Source organism: Pteropus vampyrus, unplaced genomic scaffold (genome assembly GCF_000151845.1).
Source record: "Pteropus vampyrus isolate Shadow unplaced genomic scaffold, Pvam_2.0 Scaffold28, whole genome shotgun sequence".
Lineage (NCBI taxonomy): Eukaryota > Metazoa > Chordata > Mammalia > Chiroptera > Pteropodidae > Pteropus > Pteropus vampyrus.
In genome coordinates, this window is record NW_011888809.1 from 136,823 (window position 1) to 162,552 (window position 25,730).

Below are 25,730 nucleotides of genomic sequence, written 5' to 3' on the forward strand. Positions count from 1 at the left end.
CCCAGCCACTGATAGTTATCCACTTAGTTTGCTTTATTCATATTGTGAGGACACCATCTGGAATCTGTCTCATCCCTTAAAACTTTTATCAAAAAGTCTGGATAATGGGAAGATGATACCATTACTCCTTGAATCCACCTAGAGCTAATCGCATTTATAACTATCACTTTATAATACTTCTTCCTGGACTTTTTCCCCAGGTATATTTTATATGTGATTATAGCACACATACAACTTCCACCCTGCTACTCTCTTTGTAAGCATCTTCTCACATTGCTATGTGACCTCTTTACCAGCAGTTTAATTTCTGTATGATTTACCAGAATTTAACTGCTCACTTACTGAAGGACATGTAGCTTTGAAGTGTTCATCATTCTAAGTAAGGCTGTGATGTGTTCTGTGCTTTGGATTATCTTTTTTTACAGGGCGAGGGGATTATCTTTAGTATAAATTTCCAGAAGTACAGGGGCAATAGGTTCTGACCTTCGTAAGCATTAATTGCTTTACAGAAGTGTGTTTTACGATTCAAAGAATAGGTTTAACCAATCTTCTAAGAAGTATGTATGATCATTTTAAACAATTTTTGCTAATAAGCAAAAATGTTATCTCATTTAACTAGATTTCTATTTACTGATAAGAGGAATCCCAACCCCGTTTGGTTACTAATTTCCTCTTCTGTAAAGTTTTGTTTATGTCCTTTGACAATTTCTCCTAGGGTTTTCAAGTATTTCTTACCGACTGTATTTTTCTGTTTACAACCCTAATATTTCTTCAAAAAAATTTAAAACACCAAGATGTTAATAGTGTTAAGGAAATAGATTATGAGTGTTTTGTTTAATTCCTTCATAATGTGGTTACATTACATAAGTTTTTATTTTGGGTAAAAGAAAAACTCAACATACTATTACTTGCATGCCCAGAAAAATTCTGGAATCATATATATGATTAAATTAATATGATTATATATATTGTCTTTGTGTGACAAGATTATAAGTGATTATTATTATTATTATTACAGGTGACTAATGATTATTCATTAGTTAAACTATCTTTTCTATTTCTTGATGATGCATATATCTTAACTTATATAATAAAAGTTACAAAAAGTTACTAAAGATCACATTCCAAAAATACTTGAATATATGTTAAAACTGAGATGTCTTATCTAGGAACCAATCTTTGATTGTTCTATTGCCAATCCATTTCTTCTAGCCACAATTTAATTATGGCTTCGTTCCCATGTTTTCATATAATTTTCATATAACAGGAATTCATCTCCAGAAGGAACAACTTGGCAGTCTTATAAGATTTCTAAAAATTCTGAAATAAAATCTGAGCTTAGACTTACTTGTTTAAAGGCTACTATTGCTCTTAATGAAACAAAATGTTTTAGAGAACAGTCTGAGGCAATTAAAAAGGACACTGTAAGGGAGCATATGAACGCAATTCCAGCACACTCCACCATTGCGTGGAGACCGACTGCTGTGCCCATTCAGTGTTCACTACTTACTTTCCTTGTTTTTATGAAAGAGGTCTCTGAAATTCTGCTGATCTTACATATTGCTTTAAAAAAAAATTCATTAGTGACAATAGCAGAAAGTGCTCAGAGACAAGGATATGCTAAGAATGGCTGCCATGGTGCTGGCTTGGATTTAGAAGGGTTCACAGGAAAATAGTAGTCATTGTTTCTCCCAAACATCAGTATTTAAACTAGCACAGAAAACAAACCATCACTGTCACTAACAGTTTAAGGGCAGCCCTGGGCAAAATGCCATGAAATGCTGTGGGCAGAGTTTCACAGAACTGGTGTCACTGTAAGAGAGGAACAGCAGCAACCAGGTCTAGTTTTCGGCTCTTGGCCCTGCCCTCTACTTGGCCACAACACTTTCCTTTTGCAGGCACCTCAGCAACTCAATGGTATGAGACAGAAGAGATTGTCTGGTGGCTATCACTGCATCCCAGAGCTTCTGACATGCCATCTGGGAGTGGAGGTGGCATGTGTACTCTGTCATGGAATTCCAGATGCCTTTAATCCCCACCCCTAATAAGGACTATATCTTAGTCTGAAATGTCCCTATTAGCACTGAGAAACTATGTTCCAAGGAGCTGCTAAGATAGGAGCTGAAAGGCCGTGCCGGCGAACTAACTCTATGATATTCTAGATTCTTGGGAAAAGTGGGACCCCGTGGGGTGATCTGGGGAGGGTTCTCCTGGGGTGTGTCTCTCTCACCAACACTCTTCATGCAGCTTCCGATCTTTGTGCTGACGCGGAGGAACTTGCTGAGGTCCCAGCGAGGAATCTTCACCACACAATAATCCAGGCTGGGTTCAAAGGCTGCTGTTCCCCCTGTCACCGAATTCCTGGAAGACAGCAGGTGGGGGTGCCAAAAGGACAGAGTGGGAGACATAAAGGGTGAGATTCCAGATAGCTCTCTCCATTCCCACATATCCAGGCTAATATCCTTTTCCTACTCCATGAATGTTTTCTTCAGCTCCCCACCCTCTTACCTCCCTGATCTCTCCCCCACCTTGTACCTGAGCTCAGGCAGAGGGATGCCCAAAGCCAGTTTGGCTGCCACATAGGCCAGGGGATAGCCTGTGGCCTTACTGGCCAGGGCGGAGCTACGAGAGAGCCTGGCATTCACCTCGATGATGTAATACTGCAAAGAGAGAGAACAGAGAGTCACTGGGTTAACTGGCCTAGAAGGCTCATCTAAGAGAAATCTCAGAAAGGCAAGAAAATAAAGCCCTCTCAAAGGGATGCACAGCAAATGCCCGCCCCCGCCCACCAGCCTACCACCACCAAAGACAATCCTAGCTTCTACTCCAGTGTTTGCAGGGCCAAAAGGCCTCTTAGCCTTGAGGCTTGAAAATTCTATGGAAGAAATACCAGCTCCAGGACCTAGAGTCTCACCTGTTCAGACTCAGGGTTCAGGGCATACTGTACATTGCATTCCCCAACGATGCCAAGGTGCTGGGTCACCTTGATGGCCGTCTGCCGCAGTAGCTGGTACTCCCTGTCATTCAGTGTCTGGCTTGGAGCCACCACTATAGACTCACCAGTGTGGATGCCCAGTGGATCCAAGTTCTCCATGTTACACACCTGGGAAGGGAGGGTCTCATGGAGGTGACTGCCAAAGGGAGTCAGGAGGCTATAGCTCAGGGTTGTGTTGCCTCTGGGTCTGAAGGACACTGAACCCTCAAAGATCTCAGCCCTGGCCTCTGCTTTTACAAGAGCTCATACTGCCTAACACTACTCCCGCCCTGCCTCTATCACTTACCGTGACACAGTTGCCATAGGCGTCTCTCACCACCTCATACTCGATCTCCTTCCATCCCTTCAGGGACTTGTCTACCAGCACTTGGCTGGTATGGGCAAAAGCTGGGGCCACCAGAGCAGAGAGCTCCTCCCTGTTAGATGCAAAGCCGGAGCCCAGGCCACCCAGGGCAAAGGCTGCACGCACCAGCACAGGGTACCCCAGTCGCTCAGCGGCTGCCTGGGCCTGTAGTGAGCAGAAGAGATGAACAAACAGGTCAGGCCTTGACTGCCTGCTGAGCAGAGGGTCCTGGGCCCAGAGAAAATAAGATATGAACACCATTCGACCTCCCCGCAACCACCCCGCGAACCTGTTCAAGGGAATTTGCTGCTTCACTGGGGGCTACGTGCTCTCCAATCTCTGCCATCATGGAGGCAAAGGCACGTCGGTCCTCAGTCAGCTCAATGGTCTCCACAGGTGTGCCCAGGACCCGGACACCATACCGCGCTAGCACTCCAGCCTTGGTCAGCTCCACACCACAGTTCAGAGCTGTTTGGCCTCCAAAAGTCAGCAACACGCCATCCGGGCGCTCATTACGGATCACCTGAGGGAGGAGAGAGGCATAATAGGCATCAGGACCCTGGGTCAGGGGATGGATCAAAGAGGTTTAGAAACCCAGGGCGACCATGGGACCCTCCCCCCACCCACCCACACAGGTCCCCTTCCTCAGCCCCGCCTCAGCCCCATCGTACCTGGGTTACATAGTGAGGTGTTATGGGGAGGAAGTACACCTTGTCGGCCAGCCCCTGGGAGGTCTGCACCGTGGCAATGTTGGGGTTGATGAGCAATGTCTGGATGTTCTCCTCCTTCAGGGCCTTGATCGCCTAGGTGGACAAGGACGGCCTGTCGGCATCAACTGTAGAAGCAAGGCTGTGGAGTCCCCGGCGGGCATTTCTCTTCCTCTTCTTTCCTCTCTGTATTCTTAGTCCCTAACAACCAACTTCTACTCCTTAGCACCTCATCTTGCTGCACGTTCCCTAGATCTCCTTGTTCATTTCCTCCCTATGACCAGTTCATGCCTCAGCCCTTCTCTTGAAGACTTCGGCCATTCCTGAGGGTCACGCACCCAGAGGCGCAGGATGGACACGACTTACCTGAGAGCCTGAGTAGTCAAACTCCCCAGCCTGGCCAATGGAGAGGCCCCCTGAGCCCAGAATCAGAACCTTCCGTGGTGGTGGAAGCCCAGAGCCTGGGCTGGGAGTCCCAGGTGGACAGAGGCGCTCAACCAGCCGTTCTCGAACTGTGGAGGCAAAGAAAGTCATAAGCTATTAGAGCTGAATGAGACCGCAGAGATCATCTGTATTAACCCTCTCACTTTACAGAAGAATCTAGAATGTCATGCCTCTAATGAGTGGCAGAGTCAGGATCAGAACCCAGGACTCATGACTCAGGAGTTCCTTTCAACAGAAGCATAAACGAACCATCTTGGCTTGGTTGCCCTTCCGCCCCGCCTCCTTAACCTCTCAAGCATATGTTTCCTGGGGCATGTGAGTCTTATGCCCATCCTGGAGCCAGCCCTGTTCTTGGTTTTACAACTCAGTTCTACTCAGGTGCTTACCTGTTTGGCCCTCAGGGTTCTCAGCTGTGACATCTTTTACAGTTTCCAGAAAGATATCAAAAAGAAGCTCCATGTCTGAAGGGCCAGCGTGGTGCTCTGGGTGAAACTGGACACTGTTGAAGAGATTAGGTCATGAAACCTGTCATCAGCACTGGCCTGGGCACTGGCAGCCTCAGAGGTGGGTAGCGGGATAGATGATTGGGGCCCACTATTATGCTTTACTTCTTGGATCTCCAAGTCCCAGGGAGCTTCAAAGCTGTGCACATCCAGTCACTCTGCCAGAATCATCCAGGCTCACCTGAAGAAGGGCAGGCTGTCATGTACAATGCCTTCATTGGAATGATCATTGGCGTTGGTGAAGAGAGGAAACCAGCCTGCTGGCAGTGAGTCTGTTTCCACAGCAAATCCGTGATTCTGGGATGTCAGAAAGCAGCGCCCAGAGCCCACCAGCAAGCATGGCTGGTTATGGCCTCGGTTCCCATATCTAAAGATAGAAGCAGCTGAGTCACAGGCCCCTTTCACCTGCCCCCTTCACCAATGACCCAAACCAAGCTCTTATTGAATCTAGGATTTTCACCAGCCCCCACTCTTGTTTCAATACTAATAAACACCAACTCTCTTCCCATTCCCAAGACTCCCCAACCCTCATGTCAGTAGTGTGGACCCTTCTTCTCCCCATAAGTCCCACCTCATCTTGTAAGTCTTGGCCCCAATGGCTAAGGCCAACAGCTGGTGTCCCAGGCAGATCCCAAAGACAGGCCGGGGATTAGGCTCAGATAAGACACGGTTCAGTGAGGATATTACACTCGGATATGAGGCAGGGTCACCAGGGCCATTACTCAGGAAGAGACCCTCATATTCTGGAGTGGGCGGAAAAGATGACATCAAAACCAGTATTCAACTAGAGACACACTTGCAGCCCTTACCGTTAGACTGAAGCCCTAATCTCCATTGTCTTCCCTACAACTCGTGTTGTAGGGACAGATCTCCCACCCATGCTGTCTGTCTGTGGTCACGTACAGACCCCAGCTACTCACCCCGGCTGTCCAACGCATGGTCCCATGGTACCACAGTGACCTCGGCCCCACGCTGGCACAAGCATCGGATCTGATTATACTTGAGGCCACAGTCCAAAGCAAGGATCCGAGGGGTACCCCCTGCATTGACTACCCATGGAGCCTGAGGAACAAAGGACAACAGTTAGTGGCTGTGATTAATAGGTACAGATATGCGCACACCTACCCCCAGTTCTGAGGCCTCTTCTACTTCTCCCTCGAGTGTATGGTGACTGTACTACAGCTTGCAGCACTCTCCCACTCTGCCTCTGTACCTTAATGGAGACCTCTGGCACCAGGGGGCGGGCATTGGGGTCTAAGAATGGCAGGGATGCAGGATCTGTCCCATCTGGAACCAGCTTTCCCAGCAGAGATCCTTGCTCTCGCAACTTCTTAGTCAGCTCTCGAGTGTCCACTCCTGTCAAAAGAGCACACTCTGAAGAGATCACACTCCCCTAACACAGTCATGCATGAGACTTCCAGGAGCACTTCCATTCCAGAGCCCCGAGTCACACACAGCTGTTCTACAGGCATCAAAATCCTAGGCCATCCTGATGGAAGTACACTACTATCAAGGATTCTTGCCAGAAATATCACAGATGAACTGCACCATGACTCTAGATCTGTTTACAGGAAAAGAACGCCCTTAATGACACTATAGGAATGTAGTCAACAAAATGCAGACTCTGGGATACTCCAAAGAAAAACGGACCTGTTTTTGTCAAATAGGTTACAAGGCCCATAGATTAAAAAGACATATCAACCAAATGTGATGTATGGATCTTTAGATCCAGATTCAAATAAACAAACAGTAAAAAAAAAAAAAAAAAAAAAATAGGTAATTGGAAAAACTTTAAACCTTACCTGGATATTTAATGATATTAAGAAATTTTTGTTAATTTTTTTAAAGATATGATAATGTTGTTATGGTCATGTTTTAAAAAGGATTCCTTTCTCATAGATATCGTACTACTTATGGGTGAAATGACACAATGTCTGAATTTTGCTTCAAAATAATCTGGGATTATAGCAGTGGTAATGAAATAAATTTAGCCCTAAGTTGATAACTATAGAAGTTGGGAGTTTATTATACTATTCTCTTTTTTTGTATGTTTGAAATTTTCCATGTCAGCAAGAGCTAAGCTCCTTGCCTGAGACCCCAGTCGAAACCTTTCAAATAAGATATATTCCATCATACACTTGGACTCGAGTCTCAATAGTGCACAGAGATCTGCTCTTGACTCTTTCCACCCAGGCACCTGTGCTCTGCCCAAACACCCTTGTGCTTGCACCGTACCTTGCAGGCCAGGTATGCCATGCTGCTGCATCCACTCGTGCAGGGTGCGGATGGTGCTCCAGTGGCTGGGCGTGGGGCAGCACTCTCCCACTACCAATCCTGCCACATGGATCCCCGAGGATTCAAACCACTGTCGATGGAAGGAGATCATGAGAAGCCCGCATGCCTCCCTATGTAGTCTATTCCCATTGTCCGGCATAGACCTATACTTTGGCTACACTGAATGACCTGTCATTCCTTAAACACACTAAGCACCTCATGCTTTTGCCCTTTACAAGCAATGCCATCTCCCATATAAAGCACTGAACACATGGGCCCAGGATGCCTGATTAATCATTAAAAATGACATTCGCCTTCTTTTTCCTTTATCCAAAACTGAGATCGCAAATCCCTTCTTCTGTGAAGTCACCCCAACTTACCCACTGCAGCTTGTGCCTCTTCCTTACACAGCTCACCTAAACTCATTTCCATTGTTCTTGCTATTTATGTGGTAATATGAATGTGTTTATGTGTCTTCCTCAGACAACTATGAACTCCTCAAGAGCAAGGTAACCAAACATTGAGTGCTGGGGGAGGGGTAGTGACCATGAAAAAAGACAAGGTCCCTGTGTCACATGTTAATTTGCTACTTAGGGAGCATGAAAATTAATAAGGTAACATGTAAATAAACAAGATCATAATTACAGAGTGTGGTAAAAGCAGTGTAAGACAAGTAGGTACACAATTCTTTACTAAATAAAAAGTTTAATAATACTAGGCATGATTATACCCTTCCCTTCACAGAGGATTATCATAAAAAAAAGATAACACAAATTTGTTACCCAGCAGATAAACATTTAATAACTAAAAAGAAAAACAGGTAATTTATGTAGGAGGGAGTGGCCTATTTAAATCATATCTGCTTAGTGGTGGAGGATTTAAAGCAAGATGGATATTGAAACTGTTCTTTAGGGATCTGAAGATTAGTGTGGCAGAACCCTCTGTGGCCAGGAGGACTAGTCTGCAGATGGACAAATCTGTGTACAATGCATGTGGCACAAAAGCATCCATGGTAGTCTGGTGGCTCTCTAGGATGCCTTGCTCATCTTGGTTCTGTCAGAGCCTCAATTTTGCAGTTTTATAAAATCAATTTTGTGTGTTTACAGTTGACAAAGCTGAATACTGACGTGTTAACCAAGATACTGCATTAAAAACTAGAATGTGGTGTATTTATAGGTTTGTGATGAAGAATGGTCCTTTCCAGGAATAACAAGTGTGTCCCTTATCTAGAAGTCCCTTTCCCAAGTGTCAGGGTGATTGGGAAGGCAAGTTAAGAATTAAAGGCTCAGTAAGCCTGGATTAAGACAAAACAAGTTTGAGAAATACTGCACCTAGGCTATAATGATTTCTTCTATTAACTTGTGTTGATTTATTTTATTACTTGAACTCTCAGAGTGCAACTTAGTTTTCAAATTCCAGAGGAGGAGGGATAGGGGAAACCTCATTGTGGGAATAAAATGAGTTTTCTTGTCTAGAGGTAAGAACTCTACTGAAAAGTGGTAGAAAATGAATCAAGGTAAGGAAAGTTAGGTTTAGAAGATGATAATCAACTTCACTGGTTTGGTAGGTGAACTGGGAAGGGTGTCCCACTGTCTCTGGAAATGTTGTGACCCCGTTTCTAGTCCCTTTCCCACTAATCTTAAAGCATTACTCCAATCACAGGGCTCTGCTGCTAAAAAATCTTCACTGGTTCCTCACCAGAGCCCAGACTCTGGCTTGGCCTTCAGCACTGTGCCTCTCAAGGTACTTAACAAGCCTTGCACAGTACCTGTTTTATCGCTTTGGTGAGGACGTTCGTTCACTTCAGGATGCCTACCAGAATGTCAGTGTCTTCACTAACAATTAATAATTACTGATTTGAAAAGGATGGTAGAGAAAGCATTGGGTGTGGCTACCTTACTGAGACCGAACTCATCCACTTCATCTGCGGGGATGCCATAGTTGCCGATCAGAGGATATGTCAGCACTAAGATCTGTGCTTTGTAGGAAGGATCAGTGAGGGCCTCGGGGTAGCCGACCATGCCGGTTTGAAATACTGTAAGAAAGAGGCAGGACTCAGGCTCAGGTAGGGCATCCTTTGGAACACTGACCGGCGCGGTAGAACGCCCCAGAAGAGGTTGCCTTGACAGTGAGGAATCAAAGGGCCTGGGCTGGGTGTATGGGAGCCGAATGGGAGGGAGGGGGTGTGCCAGCGGGAAAATGGCGGGGTTTGGGCAGGGCAGGCTGGGCAAAGAGGGGCAGCAGAGTGGGATGAGGTCGGCAGCCGGCCCGGGCTTGCTTACCCACTTCGCCGGCAGTCGACACAGCGGCCCCAAACGGCTGGCCCCGCAGGACCGACCCATCTTCCAACACCAGGGTCGCCATGGGAACGCAGCTCAGAGACGTGGGCAAGCAGAGAAGCTGGAAGCCCAAGTTTCCGCCTATGCTGGAACCACGTGAGAACTGTGCGCCCAAACTCGGCCCACGTGGCTAATAACCGCGCGGGTGCCTGGAGCAAGCACCCGGCGGAAAAGGATGAGAGGCTGCAGACTGCGGCGGCGCGGGCCGCAGACGGCGTGAGGGGCGGGGCCGACACGTAAGGGGCGGGGCCAAGGCGGCGCGGGGGTTGGAGGACCCTGTCTATGCCACGCAAGGCCAGGGGAAACCTGAAAAGAAAGCGGACTTCCCCAAAGCGGTACTTCCCACCCTAACCAAGAAACACACAAAGCCAGGGCGCCTTTCCCTAAAAGAAAAAAAAAAAAGTTTATTATAGTTAACAGCACAAATGGGAACTGGTACTAGTCCTTTTCTGGACTGGAGTGACGCTCGGCATTGTGCAATTTTCCATCTTCCAATGGCGGCCTCAGCCTTGAGGACGACCCGCTGTCCAATCCGCCTAGGAATCAAATATCCCTGGCTGAGCTAAGATAGATCAGGATATTTAGGTCAGTAGGAAGACCTATTTGGTTCACGAAGCCTTGGCTTTTCGGCGTTGGGTCCCCCAAAGCAAGATGGATATGGATAATGTGGTGGATCCCAGAATCCCGAAGAACATAAGCAGCGGGAACGAGCCCTGTGAATAAAAGACCGAAAAAAAAAAAAGAAAAAGAAAAAGCAAACAAAAAAGTAACACCAAGGGCTACATCCTAACATCCAGTTCTTTCCTGGTATACCTATCCCCTCGTCCAGAGCAATTCTCTCAGTTTCCTTCTCTAGGTGATTTGCATCAGCTCCTGGTCTTACCGCTCTTCTTTCTGAGAGGTTCTTGCTCTATAGATTTCTCTTATACCTAACTAAAGGCCTAATTCCTTACCTGGCGCATACACTTGTAGCCATGGAAGCCATCGGCACAAACACACAGCAAGAGACCTGGACCATCAGGCACACAAGATCCATTCTCAGGACATATTTCTGGAAGCCAGAGAAAAACAGAACATCACTGGACCTCCTTAGGTATATTTCTCAAATATCTGCTTCAACTTTAGATTCTCTCAATTATTTCTAGGTCAAAGTTAGAGAAAGAAGACTACTGATAATTAGAACGTCGTCATCATCATCATCATCATCATCAATTTTACAGGTTTTTATTAAAATATAGCTAGCATACAATATCATATTAGTTTTAGGTGTACACCAGTTATTTAAACTTTATATACGTAAAGAAATGATCACCATAAATCCAGCGACCATCTGTCAGTCACTATCTCAATATTATTGACAATAAAATGTTTTAATATCTTTTCTTTCCAAGGAGTTAAAGCCTCAGAAACCTGAACGAAAGGCGCATAAGCAATTTTACTGTCTTTCTGACTGAAAGGGGAGAATACAAAAGAGAAAAAGGCAATTCCCAAAAGGGTGGAGATGAGATAGCATACCTGCATCCCTAGTGCTATTACAAAGGTTCCTTTGCCCCAGGCAGGTTTGGTTGTTTGTATACAAGGTGACAGTATTCCAGGCATTTATACCTCCAGGACAGTTGACATCTTGTGGCAGTATCCTGAAAACAACAGTCATAATATGCAGTCCCAGGTTGCTGAGCTCACAGCACTGCCCCTCTCTGATTCTCTTCCCCACCCCTTACCCTTACTCACAGAGTCTGGAGCTGGGTGAAGCCATGGAAGGTGTCAGACAAGTCATGCTTGAGGGGGTTTGCTTGCAGGTCTCTGAAAAGCACACACTGTTAGCACTGTGCTCTAGGAAAACACCCTAGAACACCCTTCCATTCACACATTGTTCTGGACTGGTAATCCAGTTCTCATTCTGAGTTATCCAAGTTTAGATTAGTATTCAAATATCATTTTAGGATTCCATCCTCAAAGACTTTCCCATCAACCCTTTGCCATAGTCACCTTTTGGCAGGGAGGATAACTAACCACTTACATGATGATAGCAGTATGTGCCTGAGGAAAATTTAGACCTAGGTCCTTCAGAGAACAGTTTTGGAGATCCAGCCTGATGAAATAAGATAATCAGTGTAACTATGTGTCTCTCCTCTATCCACAATAAGCTAATACAACCCCTTTTCTGCTAATATTAGTTGAATGCAACTGTGTTTAGGGCCACAAACTCGGTGCTGTAGTAGATGTTTTAATTCTATACCATCCAATTTAGTCACCGCTAGTTCCATGTAGCTATTTAAATTAATTTAAAATAAAAAAAAATTCAGGCCCTCATTTGTATGAGCTGCATTTCAAGTGTTCAGTAACCACTAACATGTGATTAGTGGCTCTGTACTGGAGAGTACAGATATGGTACATTTGCATCACGGCAGAAAGTTCTTTGCATCTGTGCATATATGGGAAATTTGTTTCTCGGCTAGGTCAGTGAAACTTACATCATGATATGATTCTCAGATCCACAAAGGACCTTCAAATAAAAAAAATGCAAATCATATAAATGAAAGCTTTTTCCAAGTGCATTTTCTATCACAGATTGGATGTAAACTAATGAATATTAAAGATCACGCCACATTATTTTTTTCTTCAGTATCTACTGCTGTCTGTCCTTTTAGTCTACAAGTATTTACTGAATGCCTACTAACTGCAAAAATTTGGAGAATAAAAAACCCCTCAACATCTTAGCTTTCCAATGGCTTACAATGTAGTAGGGGAACAAGGCCACCACGAAAAATAAAAACAATATAAACATTAAATTACAATATGAAAGAAATCACAGGACAGTATATAAATTTGAGTGGTATAATCACTAAGGATAAGTGAAAGTAAAAAAATTAAAAATATTACTCTGATATTTAGTAGTAGGAGGAATTCATAAAAGATGTTGAAATTAAAGGATGGATATGTACTACTTTGGTGGAGGAAGGCGATTTCAGGTAAGGAGAGAAGCCTGAACAAAGAAATAAAGGTACAAAGCTTTTGGAGGTAGGCCAAAGCCAGACCTTCATGAAGGGTTTGAGTGGACAAATAATTGGAAATCTAATTTTCAAGCCAGAGAGTGATAATGGGAAAATTTTGTTTTTCAGAAAGTTTAACATAGAGATGTACTTAGGTAGATTGGGGAAAGAGGAAAATGGAAATAAGACATTTGACATTTTGAGTTTGAAGTGAGGGTATTACTCAAGAGGAAATGTTGAACAGGAAGCCAGAGGTACCCACAGTTACCTGGCGTTTGGAGAGAGATCAAAGGATACTAAAAGAGATCTAGTTTTGGGAGATACCTGCACAGTGGTTACAGTTGAAGCTATAAGAATAGGTGGATTCTCAAGAGTGTAAAGGGAGAAAATGCAGGGACTAACCTGCATAAGGGGGCAGGAAGAAGAATTTGTTCAAAGATGAACATGAATTAATCAGAAGGAAGAAAACCATATTAGTACTGTCTTAGAGGTTAAGCAGCTCATTTCATGAAGACACACAGTAAATAATCCAAAGAATTAAACAAAAGGAGTTAAACAAAAGAACAAAGCTTTTTTAAAAAACAAAGCTATAAAAGCCTTTTTTTTAAACAGGCAAAAATTATGACTTTTATGCAGTTTCAACCAGGAATAACCACAAGATTATTTACCTAGCCAAAAATGCTCTAACAGATTTAAAAGTCTGCAAATCATCATTTAGATGCCTCCAAAATAGGCAAAAATATTTATCCCAAAAGCCAACCAGGCAAGCCTTGAGGAATCTAACTTGGGAACTTTTTTCCATTATCCATGGATGTCTTCTCCCTCACCCCAGAATGGTGCCCTTCTGATTCAGGCAGCAGCGGGCGTGCAACATTAGCTCTGGTGTCTGCTTACAATAAAGGGCCACTTTTGACAAATTTTGCACACTCCCTGGACACTGGATGCATATCTGCAGAAGAGAAAAAACTATTAGGATTCCAGAAAGCCAAGACCAGAACAAACAGGGATCAAAAGTTAACTGCCAGTATTCCTCTCCAGAACTCCTTTAACATAGAGCAAGAAAGTGTCCTACTTTTCTACCAGGTTTGACTAGGACATGCATTTTTTTCCCCCTAGAACCAGGTGCCCAATCAGAGCACCAGACTTTCTGCAACCAGACCTTACCCAGAGAAGGCGCTCATCTTTGAGGATCACTGTTTGAACATATTTATTATATCCTCTCCAGTGACTTCTCAACTTAGCCCCGGTGTGACTGGGTGTAAAAAGGACTGCAGGTACACAAAGAACTCATCAAGCATTACAGAAAGTACAGTCCTATCACCGCACGATATGCGACATTTGTGCATGGAGAGCCAGCAGAAGAGCCAGAGGACTCGTCTGTACAAAGAACAATTTAATATTATCCAAAGATAAAGGAGAGAGAAGGTCAAAGTTCAAAGGCTTTTGGACGTAGGCAATGCGAGGGCGCTGGGAAAACTGTGCAGCCTGAGTAATCAGGAGCGGGAGCCGCCTGCGCTACCCCTGGGGAGGCCTCAGGGACGCAATCAGAGCTGCCGGCCCGCAGAAGAGAGCCGAGGGCGAGCGAGCGCGACACACGGCTGGCCAGCAGCTCTGCTTCATTCCAACCTCTAACTTGCTTCTATACCTCGGGTATCGCCAGAGCCCTTTCCACGCCCAGAGCGAGGAGCAGGGCCGCAGCCCAGGGTACCGGGATCGAAGGACTGCCAGGCCCGCAAGGGAACATTTTCTCCCTTCCTTCGTCCTTCTCAGCAGCTCGCGAGACTTGAGTATGTGGCTCCGCCCCACTCCCGGGGAGTGGAGTAGCGCTGAGGGCCAGTTGGCCTGGGGCGGGCTGGGGGTAGGGGCAGCTCGCGGAGGTCAGCGCTCCTCTTCCACTCCCTCTACTTTTCCCCCTTTGAAGGCCTCCCTGACGCCGCTCTTTCACCCCTTCGGCCCTCGCGCCCAGACGCCGAGGTCGCGTCTCCGCAGTGTCTCGGTGCCACTCCATCTGCTCTCAGTAAACATGGCGGGGCGGGCAGGGGACAGGTCCCGCTGTCACCCGGCCCACGTGTTGCGGGCCGGGTTCTTCAGTCGAAGCCAGACCCACACGTGGAGACCCGGCAGGTGGGCCGGACGGGGGCGGGCCGGACGGGTGTGGGCCAGTACAAAGAAGATCCCAAGAACGCTTCAGAGCTGGAAAGAGGGAAGAGGGGAAGAGGGGCGGGGCGAGCCGGTCGCCGGCTTGGGGGCCCGGGAAAATTTTAGATGCGGGTGGCGAGGTGGCAGTACTGTTCGCGTGTGGAAGGAAGGTGGGAAACCAGGAAATAGAGTAAGGATGATGTAGGAGTGGAGGGCATAGGGCAAACCCCAGCGGGAGGAGACGCGCCTGGGGACGCCCTGAGCACCCTGTCACCTTCACCGCTGTCCTGAGACCACGCGGCGTCCGGAGTCTGGCGAGGAGGTAGGCGAGGGGTAGATGCTTCCCTAACTCATTCATTTCCTTTGCCTTCCCAGAAAAAGGGAGTGATACTGATCTCGGGAAGAACGACGGGGATCTTCTTAGCTTTGGCTGAGCCACGGAGGTAAGGGGAAGGTGAGCGCTGTCCCAGGGTGGCCCGTGACCCTGACCCAAAGGTGCGGTACGGGGACCCGGATGGGGAGACCGCGTCTGGAGGGACTAAGTATTAAAGACTTAGAAATTAAAATGTGCACTAAAATAAAAAGTTAGCATTAAGTTTAAAATTAAAATGAGCATTTTAGCGTGGGCTCCCAAAGCCCTGCAGACCTTGAAGAATTCTAAGCAGAAGGACAGAATCTTTTGGAGACAGTTGGTCCTGCTGTGGCCCCTTTGCCTTTCGTAGGAGTTAAAGGAATCCAGTGCAGTTTGTGACTGAAATGAGGATTGGGGTAGGGTGGTGCAGAAAGATTCTATTCCTTGTTTTAGACATTTTAAAAGGGGTTCCACAGCCGGCCACTTGTGTCCTGTGTGGAACAACTCAGCTCTTACTTTTGGCTCTCAGTCTCTCAGAGAGATACAAGTCCATAGGGTTGAGGGCAGTGTAGAGTTTTTAGAAAGCCACCATCCTGTTTTGAGAATCATGTCTGATGAAGGCTTTGTTACTGGGTCAGGTTTTTTCTTGTCTTGTTTAGATGGCTCTCTCTTCAGCTATCTAGGAGGGCTCTCCACACCTCATGCAAATAGAATTCTATCAGAAAGCCCTGCCAGTTTACCCCAGCAGTAGAGAGTCTCCAGTTCTCTATGTCTGTGTTCCAGTCTATACTGGGACCTCTCTTTATAAGTACTTGCCTATTTATATCGCTAATCCTTTACCACTACACATTCTTATTTGCACACAGCAGACACCTTCTCTCCTCCTACATTCCAGTAGTTTCCATCATCTCTATCATAGTAAAAATGATAAAACTTGAGATGTTGCAATGTACAAAGGCCCAGGGCATCCTTAGATTAAATCAGAGGACTGCTGGGAACATTTTTCTGGGGACTCAACGTTTGTGACTTTGTAGAACATGTGAGCCAAGAGTTGCCAGCTCTGATTTCCTCTCTTCATTGGCCCCAGGAGATTCAGAGTTCAGGTTTCATCTATGTGAGGCCATTATCATTCCAGCCCGGCAACATCTGCCCGAAAACACAGTGTAAGACAGGCGGAAGACAGCCAGGCTTATCTTTCTCCTAGTTGGCAAATATAGAAGACATAGCCTGTAATTAATTATCTGTCTAGATCAGTAGAAATCTAAACTTTGTTCCATGAATGATTGCTACAATTAACATTCTGCTTCTGCTTTCCTGGTTCTGGGAGTATCAAGGTTGGGGCCCTTCGTGAATAACCTGTAATACCTGCAGATAGTACTATTTCTTTCTCTCATGTTTTGTATCATGCCTTGTAACATTAAGCAAGTTATTTAACTTCTCTAAATCTTAGTTTCCTAGAGAGTGTTCATGTAAAGTACATAACCTGAGACACGGTGTTTTGAGAGTGATAGCTATGGCTACTTTTTCGCTTACTTTATTATTTTTACTATTTATTATAATTATTATTAATGTCCATAAAGTACCTAGAATACTGTTGAGTTACGTAGCAGAAGTTCAAAAAATGTTATGTCATCACCTTAGGCTATTTAAATACAGGGCATCCTCTGGCATTTTTTTTCCCCATACCAATAAGTACCCCAGAGGATAGTCTCTAAAGACAGTGTGGTATAAATGGAAAGTGTATGGTTATGGAATGAATAGACCTGGGTTCTAATCTAGCCTCTGACAAGAATCAGCTTTGTAGTTTTGAAAAGATCACTTGAGTCATCTAAGCCTCAGTGTCTTTGTAATCCTATCCTTCCTTGTTCTAAGGACAATGGTATATTTGAGGATTAGTATTTCTGTGCAGGAGTCAGAAAAGCAACTTTCCTATCTTCTCTCGGCCCCTCCTTTCCAATTCCCTCTAGCACACAGTGCCAAGTGTGACTTAGAGTGAAAGCCTAATCCATCTAGGAATGTTGTTGAATGTGAGCTCTCAGCTTCCTATTCTGGAGCCTCTGGAGCTGAGGTGGAGTTTGGGGGCCATGGGGTGATAGGACCATCTGGACCACAGCTATTGGTTCCCTGAAGGGGCCAGAACAAATAACTGCTTTCACTCCACCCCCAGTTCCTGATCTCACCTCAGTCACTCACAGAATCAGACCTTCAGTCTCTGCCCAGCTCCAGACACACAACTTCTCCAGACAGCTCTGCCTCAACAAGGACTGCTTTTCTAGGTAGGTATCTGCCCCAGCAGGATGGGATCACCATCCCTGGCTGTTCCCTTTGCCCCAACTTCCTGGCTGCTTTGCTTCTCCCCGAAGTGCTCCTGCAATCATAATATGAACCCCTGGCTCCAGCACGTCGCCCTCGTTTTTGCATGCCCACCGCTCTTCGCAGATCTCTGCTGCTGACTGTGGTGTTACAGGTAGAACAGCTGAGAGGTGGGTGGCAAGGCCTATCTGGTAGCATTGCAGAGAATGGAGTGGTTGGCCTAGGGGTACCTGGAATGGAGTTTGGGGCTGCCGTGGAGGGGTTCTTATTGGGAATCAGTGCTGAAAAGGGGTGCTATTAGGGTGAAACGGGGGGTCATGGGAAGTGGAGTCTGAGGCCGGGGGAATAGAGGAAGCCATTCTGTCATTATTCTCCATTTCCTCCTCCCTGCTGGGCTGTGGCGCCAGGTTGGGCTCTGCTGGCTTAGTATATTGTAGTAACTGGGTCTGTGCCTGAAAGTGAGGGCAGGGAAATCATCTGAGAAGAAACGTGAAGTAGAGTTGATTTTTCTTTTGTTATGAGGTGGAGACCCAAGAAGACTCATATTTCACAGCTATTCACGTTCAGAAAGGTCTTAGCCAAGTAGTTGTCTCCTGGCTGTCTCACTCAACTGCTTCCTTCCTCCTTATTTTCCCCTGTCAAATCCATACTAGGACCTCCAGACCTTCGAGGGCTGCCACTGAGCTGGCCGGTCCAAGTTTGGTGGGCGTGGGATGCACAGGCTTAAGTAAGGGTGAGTAGCCATGAAGGCACGATAGGCCTCACTAGAAGCTCATTCCTTTGCAGGTCACCCTGGACAATGTCACTAGGTGAAGGAGGACTGTGAGACCTTGGCTGAAAACCAGATTGTAGCCACTTGTTTGTCACTGCCTATCCAAGTGGCAGCCCAGAGCCCAGGAGCAGCAAGCAGCTACAGGTCATAGACAGTGAAGACATGAGTGTGGGGGTGACCACCTCTGCTCCCCTCTCCCCAACCTCAGACACAAGCACGGTCACATCTGCCTTCTCCCTTGTGGACTATGTGGTCTTCATCCTGCTTCTGGTTCTCTCCCTTGCCATTGGGCTCTACCATGCCTGTCGTGGCTGGGGCCGGCATACCATTGGCCAGCTGCTGATGGCAGACCGCAAAATGGGCTGCTTTCCTGTGGCACTGTCCCTGCTGGCCACCTTCCAGTCAGCCGTGGCCATCCTGGGTGTGCCAGCTGAGATCTACCGATTTGGGACCCAGTATTGGTTCCTGGGCTGCTCATATTTCCTGGGGCTGCTGATCCCTGCACACATCTTCATCCCTATCTTCTACCGCCTGCATCTCACCAGTGCATATGAGGTGAGCAGGGAGAAAGAGAGGAGCACATAGGACCCCCAGGGTCAGGGATGGAGAGGAGGAGCAAGGCACATACAAGGGATTCCTGGGTTGCCTCTGCCTAATGAGAGTGACAGGGACCACATTGTGTGTTTATAGGTTCTTTCTAGGTGAGGTCACATGGGGAGAGAAGGAGGGTACTGTGCTGAGTTGGGCCCAAAGTGGTTATGAATTGGATAGTCCCTGTATCCTAGACCTCTAGAAGGAAGTTGTGTGTGGAATTATGCGTCGTGGAGTGGGGAGAAATATCTTTTAAAAAAAATTTATACTCCTACCTAGTACCTGGAGCTTCGATTCAATAAAACCGTGCGAGTCTTTGGGACTGTGACCTTCATCTTTCAGATGGTAAGTGGAGTAAGGCTAAAAATTGAGCCTGAGGAATGGTCGGGGGACCTGAGCTCAGACATGCTGAGGCAGCTGGAGCCTTCCATTCTCTCAAATTGGCAGGATTGAAATTCCTGCTAGAGGTTGGTGTCACTGGAGCCCCCAGAGGCATCCTGCTTCCCCTGCCTTCCAGTTCCAGCACAGACACTATGGTGGCAACAAGCCAAATTTTGGAAGAAGGGAGAGGGAGGTGACCCTAGGTGAAAGGAAGGGAGGCCGTTGAGACGTTGGAGCTGAGGTCCATTTTTCCTCCTCTCTCTGCCCACTCTCATCTCTTCCCCTTACTTTCTCTTTTCTGTACCCAACAGGTGATTTACATGGGGGTTGTGCTCTATGTACCATCACTGGCCCTCAATGCAGGTGAGGGGTCACAGCCCTGAGCTCCCAACCCCGGTAGGCTGGGAGGGGCAGATAGAAGAGAGTGTGCAGAAGAAAATCTGACTTTGGCCTGAGAATTATTTTATTGCATGGGCCCTTGGCTGATCTCCACCAGAGATGGAAGCAGGCTTGCTTCATTTCACTTGAAATTGCTGTGCCCCATCTGAATTGGTTAATCACCACCTTTTGGTGGAGCTCTGCAAATATTTTTTTTCTATTGTGGTAAATGATTTATTTCATCCCTACAATCAAATGCTTTACGTCTTACCAGGGTTTCTCTGGCGTCTCCACTGGGAAACCCTTTTCCAGAGACAGAAATGTGACTTTTATCTCTTTACAGTGACTGGCTTTGATCTGTGGCTGTCAGTGCTGACCCTAGGCCTTGTCTGTACCATCTATACTGCTTTGGTAAGTGCAATAAGTCTTAGGGGAGGGAGGAGAAGTCTTAGGAGGGGAAATAGGAAGAAAAAGAAAAGAAGGGTTGAGATAAGATATAGGTGAGAAGGTAGGATGAAATTCTAGGGTGGAATGAAATGGGATGTAGGAGGTGGGATGGGATTATAGTGGGGGATGGGATGTAGGAGAGGGGATGGCATATGAAGGTAGGGGATGGGGTGGCAATGACAACAGGGTCTCTATGCCTCAGACAGCGATTTAGTGCTCTTGCTGATAGTATGGTGTCCTCACTGGTGAATGATTTTGGTGGATGGTTTTGAAGACACCTGTATCAGGCATGCTTTTTTTTCCTTACAGGGTGGGCTGAAGGCAGTCATCTGGACAGATGTGCTCCAGACACTGGTCATGTTCCTAGGGCAGCTGGCCGTTATCATTGTGGGGTCAGCCAAGGTGGGCGGTTTGGGGCACGTGTGGGATTTGGCTTCCCAGTATGACTACATCTCTGGAATCGAGTGAGTACACCCCTTCCCCTGGCTGGGGTCTCTAGTGCCTGGCTGCTGAGCCCATGCTAGAGCCTGAGCTCAGGGCTATATAGTAAGCAGAGGGCAAGCTATGGAAGCCTTAGGTGCAGCACTGAGACAGGTGGGAAGCCGGCACTGCAATGACAGAGGCTGATCACAGGGGTCTAGCTGGTGGTTAAGGAGGGCCAGGGCATGTTTAGTACCTGAGATGAGGCTGTGGGTTGGAGGAGTGGCGCTCTCCCTCCAACTTGCTGTGCTGTGCCTTGAGTCCACCCACTTCTTGCCTTCAGGAGCTCCTTGGCTCTTGAAGTGATGTCGCTGCCCTTCTTAGACCCCTGTTGTAGGAGGGCAAGGAAGGCTGAGTCTCTCTCTGGGGCTATGGTGCAGTGACCAGGGGCATTTGTTATAGGCTAGATCCAGACCCTTTTGTGCGGCACACTTTCTGGACCTTGGCCTTCGGAGGCGTCTTCATGATGCTCTCTTTGTATGGGGTGAACCAGGCTCAGGTGCAGCGCTACCTCAGCTCCCGCACGGAGAAGGCTGCTATACTGTGAGTACAGGATCAGGAAGACCGGTGGGGCAAAGGCTGGGGGAAGAGAGTGGGCCCCCTGGTTCCATGGAAGCAGTGGGGTGGGGGCGGGCCGTGAGTCTCCTTTCTGGGGCTCAGGAACATGATTGAGGTATCTGTTAATCCCCCTCTCCCCTTGACCCTGGCCTCTTTTGCAGCTCCTGCTATGCGGTCTTCCCTTGCCAGCAGGTGGTCCTCTGCATAGGCTGCCTCATTGGCTTGGTCATGTTCGCCTACTACAAAGAGTATCCCATGAGCATCCAGCAGAGTCAGGCAGCCCCTGACCAGGTGAGAAGGCCTCCCTGGCCCTCTCCACTGCCCAGGAGGGGCCCATCCCTCAAGAGAAGCGTTTGGGTGGCTGCAGAAAGGACTCCTACCCTGGGCAGGAAGTGGATTTAAGTTCTTTTCCACTCTGAGATTCTAGCGATCTAGATGTGAGGATTCCAGCTCCCAGCATCACCTGATCACAATGCTTACCCAGCTGGGTGGGGACTTACCTTCATTGACTCACCGCTATGCACCACATACCCTGCCGAAGGCTGTTACCCACCTGGGGTCTCATCTAACCCTCCCAACAACCTCATTTTACAGAAAAAAGAGGTTCAAGGTGGCCAGCATGCTCAGCTCAGAGCTAGGGTATGAACTGCATCCTCTTTCCAGAGCCCATTTTCTCTCCACTTACTGTGGGGTCACCCTCTGTGCCTGGCCCCTCTTCCTGATGCACCAGACTGGCTGGGGCATGCGGAGCGAGGCTGCCTGCGTGACTCACTCTGGGGAAGGGCTCCCCTCTCAGGAGAACTGTGTACTTCTGCTCTGCCTGCAGTTCGTCCTATATTTTGTGATGGATCTTCTGAAAGGCCTGCCGGGCCTGCCTGGGCTCTTTGTTGCCTGCCTCTTCAGTGGCTCCCTCAGGTACCCTCTTCAATCCTTTCCCTCAGGCTTGGCGTAGCTCACCCCTATTTGGTACAGGGTGATGGGTAGAGGAGCGGATTCCTCTGAGTTTCTCATCGTGCCCATCCGTCTGTGGATGACAAAGGAAAGCTTATCCATGTGGGACAGATGCCCCCTTTTTTGATGAAGGATTCTTTTACAATACTAGGAGTTGGTCTACTGAACAAAACTATATCCCACTCAGGAAAGGACAAGTGTCCTTGCCTCCCAGGCCTCTTTCTTGGCTGCACACGTCACCTACCTTAGGGCGTTATTCACTCAATAGTCCCTTGTTTGGCTTCTCTTGGGACAGCGTGTCTTTCTCTTCCTCCTTTTAGCACCGTATCCTCTGCTTTCAATTCATTGGCAACTGTCACGATGGAAGACCTGATTCGACCTTGGTTCCCTCAGTTCTCTGAAGGCCGGGCCATCATGATTTCCAGACTCCTTGGTGGGGTTATGCTTCCTCTTCTCTTCAGTCACATTCTAAGACACACCCTGAGCATTGTCGGTCCACTTTAAAGCACCAGCTTTAGCCTTGGCTCAGCACTTGCTGAATGAAGCACACAACCTTGTTTACAGCTCAGTGTACTTCCTGGGGAGGGGGGTGTCTTTGAGTCATCTAGGAATAAGGACAGGGTGGGAGGGACCTGGAGCTGGGGCATGAAGTAACATGCCCTGTGTCTAGGGACGTAGGTAGTGGTTTGGCTGAGGAAGGAGCTTTGCTCCTCTTTGGTGTGTTACCTCACATCTCTTTCCTCCCTTCTTTTCCTCCAGCCTTTGGCTATGGGCTGCTTTGTCTGGGAATGGCCTATATTTCCTCCCAGATGGGACCCGTGCTGCAGGTAATGACTATGGAGGGAAGAAACCCATTTTTAGGGGAGAAACATATTGAAACCAGAAATTGGAGAAGACAGCTACATAGGAGCAGGTGTCAGAAATTGCTCTTTAATGGACTACCTTTAGCTGTGAACAGACTCAAGTAGCCAAAAGTCCCAGGGTCATTTCCTGGGACATGGTTGGCTCAGAGAGATCTAAAGATCAGCCTCAGAGAACCCAAAACATGTTCCCATACCCATTCCTGCCCTCTGGATTCTTGCATTCTGATGGTTCTGGACAGAAGAGACAGGCAAACATCTGACAAGAGGGCTTTGAGGCAATGCAGATGAGGCTGGGGGTCTCTGAACCTGTGTGTTCTTTTTCCAACCCTGTTCTCTGCAGGCAGCAATCAGCATCTTTGGCATGGTTGGGGGACCACTGCTTGGACTCTTCTGCCTTGGGATATTTTTTCCTTGTGCCAACCCTCCTGTGAGTGACTCGTCTGACTCCACAGTCATGTGCAGAACCTGGGGCATGGCTTGGCAGGGCTCTCACCATGAGTGCTGGGAACTGGTGTGAAGGTTTGGTAGGGCTGGCATTGTGATAGGAGCGTGTGCCGTGTCTCTGGCCAGGGCGCCATCGTGGGCCTGTTGGCTGGACTCATCATGGCCTTCTGGATCGGCATTGGGAACATGATGACCAACATGGGCTCCAGCACGGCACCCTCACCCTTTAACGGGTCCAGCTTTTCCCTGCCCGGCAATCTGACTACTGCCACCATGAACACACTAATGCCCTCAACCACCCGCTCCAGGTGAGTTGGGCCTCATTCCCTTTCTCCTTGGGGAGAGTAGCTCATTTTTGAGGGGTTTCCCAGGGGCCTTGCTAAGGAATGGGCACCAGAGGCCTGAGGGAAATGTTGGATGTTGGATTCCAAGACCCTAGGACCATGCAGGTGCGTAGAGCCAGGTGGCCAAGGAATACTCTATTAGTAAATTTCTAATTGTCCTCACCCTCTACTCTCCCCAGGCCCGCAGGGCTGCAGCGTCTCTATTCCCTGTCGTACTTATGGTACAGCGCTCACAACTCCACCACAGTCATTGTGATGGGCCTGATTGTCAGTCTGTTCACTGGTAAGGAGATATGGGATGGGGACACAGAAACGATGGGCTGAGGGAGGGTGCTCAGGGAATCTGGACTTTGCGGGGAGAAGTGGCCCTGCACTCTGAACTCCTGCATGTCTGTAACAGTCGGTTTCTTGGCTGAGCTCCAGGAGGTGGGAGAGGGTTGGGGGCTGGAAACCCCGAGAACAGAGGGCTTGCTGGTTATGTACTGGTTACACGGTAACCAGAGGCACTTTGACCTTCAGGGGGGATGCGGGGCCGGACCCTGAACCCTCGGACCATTTACCCAGTTTTGCCAAGACTCCTGGCCCTCCTGCCCCTGTCCTGTCAGAAGCGACTTCACTGCAAAAGCTACAGCCAGGTAACACCTATGTTTTCCAGATTGACCCCTTCCTTAACCTCTCCAGACTACCGCCGAACCTTCCAGACTTCCTTTCATCCCCCACCCAGCATCCCTTTCTCTAGCAGCTGCCCAGGCTCCTTCCCACAAGGAAGCGCTGGCTTCATAGGCAGAGGCTCTTAGCCCAGGGAGGCACACAGCGTGCTGGCCTCCCCTCTCCTCTCCCCCTTGCTCTGGTCTCCCTTCTAGCCAGGCTCAAAGCAAAGTCTTTCACCTTTTCTGCTTAAGTTCCTTCCCCACCCCTTTGTTTCCTGTTCACCTCACACCTCTCCCTTTGCTCTGTGTCCCCAGGACCTGTCCATGGACACTGCAGTGTTTCCAGAGAAGATGAGTAATGGGATGCTGAAGGGCAGCAGGGACAAGGAGGCCATGGCAGTGGCGGAAGAGGGCCTAGCCCACCAGGGGAGCAGCCCCACCTTCATACTCCAGGAGACCTCACTGTGATCTGGACTCAGGAACCAGCCCTAGAGGCCACCCTGCAGTACAGGGATGAGTTTCTTGATGTGTTCTGCAGGGACATTCAGGGACTGGATGACTAACGACCTGGCCTGCGCCAAAGGAATTTGTTCTTTGGAGTTCATGGTACAGTAGAAGTTGTCGAGTCAAGGCACAGATTCTGTCAGCCACAGAGGGCTCTGTGACTTCTTTTTGGATGTCTATGACATCCAGGCCCTTCTCATTCTTATCTGTTTACCTCCATTCTTGAGAGGGAAGTTCTGGTGTCCCTGGGAGGCCTCTCAGAACAGACAGGTATGTTCATATCCTTTGTGTAGGGTACAGAAAGCTTTCTATCCCACTGTCCCCACCCCTACCTCTATGGGCACTTGGGGATGGGGCAGATATTGAACCAGGAAACCAGGGCATGACCAGGTCCACTGTGAAGTGTGCCATCCATCTGACTCCTGAGCCATACCACCCTAGTGTCATTTTGTCATCTGTGCTCGTTTCCTTTTGGAGTTTCTTCTCCACGTATCTTTGTTCCTAGAGAATAAAAACTGCTATCAGACCTAGAATCTAGGCTCCTGTACTGTCTGCAGCTGCTCTTGTCCACTCTAGCCCCATCCCTGGAGAGGATAAGAGCCTCAATTTCCCATGCACTGGTCTGCTGAGGAGAAGCAAAGGAACTAGCTCTAGCTCAGTGAGGTTTCAAGTCATGCCCCTGGCATGTCTGCAGGGGGCAGCATTGTGCTCATCAGGGTGGAAGATGTACACTCCCCTTTCTGCTTCTCATTCCCTGTGCTCATTCTTCTTGTCCCACTTCCCTTGTCCTTGGCCAAAACAATCACTGCTGCTCTGAGATTTTCACTTTTGGGGCTAGAGAAAGAATGCTGTCATTTGGCTTTAAAAATAGAACATTCATGGTAGACTTTTATGGTCTCATGAAGAACACTGTGCTCATTCCCACCCACACCTGGTCTCTGCCCCTGCTTGGCCCTTTCAGCTGC

The 25,730-nt window shown here is 47.9% G+C and overlaps 3 protein-coding genes across 9 annotated transcripts in view; 1 reads left to right on the plus strand and 2 right to left on the minus strand.

The window, feature by feature from the left end:
* CAD (carbamoyl-phosphate synthetase 2, aspartate transcarbamylase, and dihydroorotase) overlaps positions 1-9,771 on the minus strand; it is a 23,147-nt gene extending 13,376 nt beyond the window's left edge. Inside the window, exons 1-15 of the mRNA XM_011356486.2 lie at positions 9,549-9,771; positions 9,162-9,301; positions 7,228-7,357; positions 6,206-6,348; positions 5,913-6,054; positions 5,564-5,735; positions 5,174-5,359; positions 4,876-4,988; positions 4,412-4,557; positions 4,010-4,141; positions 3,628-3,861; positions 3,282-3,503; positions 2,915-3,103; positions 2,536-2,660; positions 2,231-2,361 (exon numbers count right to left, since the gene is read on the minus strand). Of these exons, the coding sequence (XP_011354788.1) occupies positions 2,231-2,361; positions 2,536-2,660; positions 2,915-3,103; positions 3,282-3,503; positions 3,628-3,861; positions 4,010-4,141; positions 4,412-4,557; positions 4,876-4,988; positions 5,174-5,359; positions 5,564-5,735; positions 5,913-6,054; positions 6,206-6,348; positions 7,228-7,357; positions 9,162-9,301; positions 9,549-9,630 (2,287 nt within the window). The 5' untranslated portion in view covers positions 9,631-9,771. The remainder of the gene's footprint in view (positions 1-2,230; positions 2,362-2,535; positions 2,661-2,914; positions 3,104-3,281; positions 3,504-3,627; positions 3,862-4,009; positions 4,142-4,411; positions 4,558-4,875; positions 4,989-5,173; positions 5,360-5,563; positions 5,736-5,912; positions 6,055-6,205; positions 6,349-7,227; positions 7,358-9,161; positions 9,302-9,548) is intronic.
* ATRAID (all-trans retinoic acid induced differentiation factor) lies at positions 9,762-14,636 on the minus strand. Of its 3 annotated transcripts, none has more exons than XM_023528511.1 (7): positions 14,244-14,636; positions 13,426-13,547; positions 11,626-11,697; positions 11,337-11,408; positions 11,121-11,242; positions 10,559-10,656; positions 9,762-9,988 (listed from the first exon to the last, which is right to left on the minus strand). In XM_023528511.1, exons 1-7 carry the CDS (start codon positions 14,604-14,606, stop codon positions 9,953-9,955), a joined length of 885 nt encoding a protein of 294 aa, XP_023384279.1. In that variant the 5' UTR covers positions 14,607-14,636; the 3' UTR covers positions 9,762-9,952. The 3 variants fall into 3 exon arrangements, with proteins under 3 accessions (XP_023384279.1, XP_023384280.1, XP_011354790.2); XM_023528512.1 differs by lacking the exon at positions 9,762-9,988 and adding an exon at positions 9,990-10,141; XM_011356488.2 differs by lacking the exon at positions 9,762-9,988 and adding an exon at positions 9,990-10,318.
* SLC5A6 (solute carrier family 5 member 6) lies at positions 14,254-25,298 on the plus strand. 5 transcript variants are annotated; one of them, XM_023528510.1, is made up of 18 exons: positions 14,254-14,385; positions 15,113-15,180; positions 17,257-17,365; positions 18,189-18,729; positions 19,045-19,110; positions 19,458-19,509; positions 19,868-19,935; positions 20,281-20,435; positions 20,854-20,994; positions 21,171-21,300; positions 21,836-21,924; positions 22,281-22,393; positions 22,720-22,787; positions 23,164-23,250; positions 23,394-23,575; positions 23,791-23,894; positions 24,131-24,246; positions 24,577-25,298. In XM_023528510.1, the coding sequence occupies exons 4-18, from the start codon at positions 18,337-18,339 to the stop codon at positions 24,727-24,729; spliced, it is 1,917 nt and encodes a 638-aa protein (XP_023384278.1). In that variant the 5' UTR covers positions 14,254-14,385; positions 15,113-15,180; positions 17,257-17,365; positions 18,189-18,336; the 3' UTR covers positions 24,730-25,298. The 5 variants fall into 5 exon arrangements, with proteins under 5 accessions (XP_023384278.1, XP_011354793.1, XP_011354791.1 ...); XM_011356491.2 differs by lacking the exon at positions 14,254-14,385 and adding an exon at positions 14,456-14,594; XM_011356489.2 differs by lacking the exon at positions 14,254-14,385 and adding an exon at positions 14,580-14,722.
* The last annotated feature ends 432 nt before the right edge of the window (positions 25,299-25,730 follow it).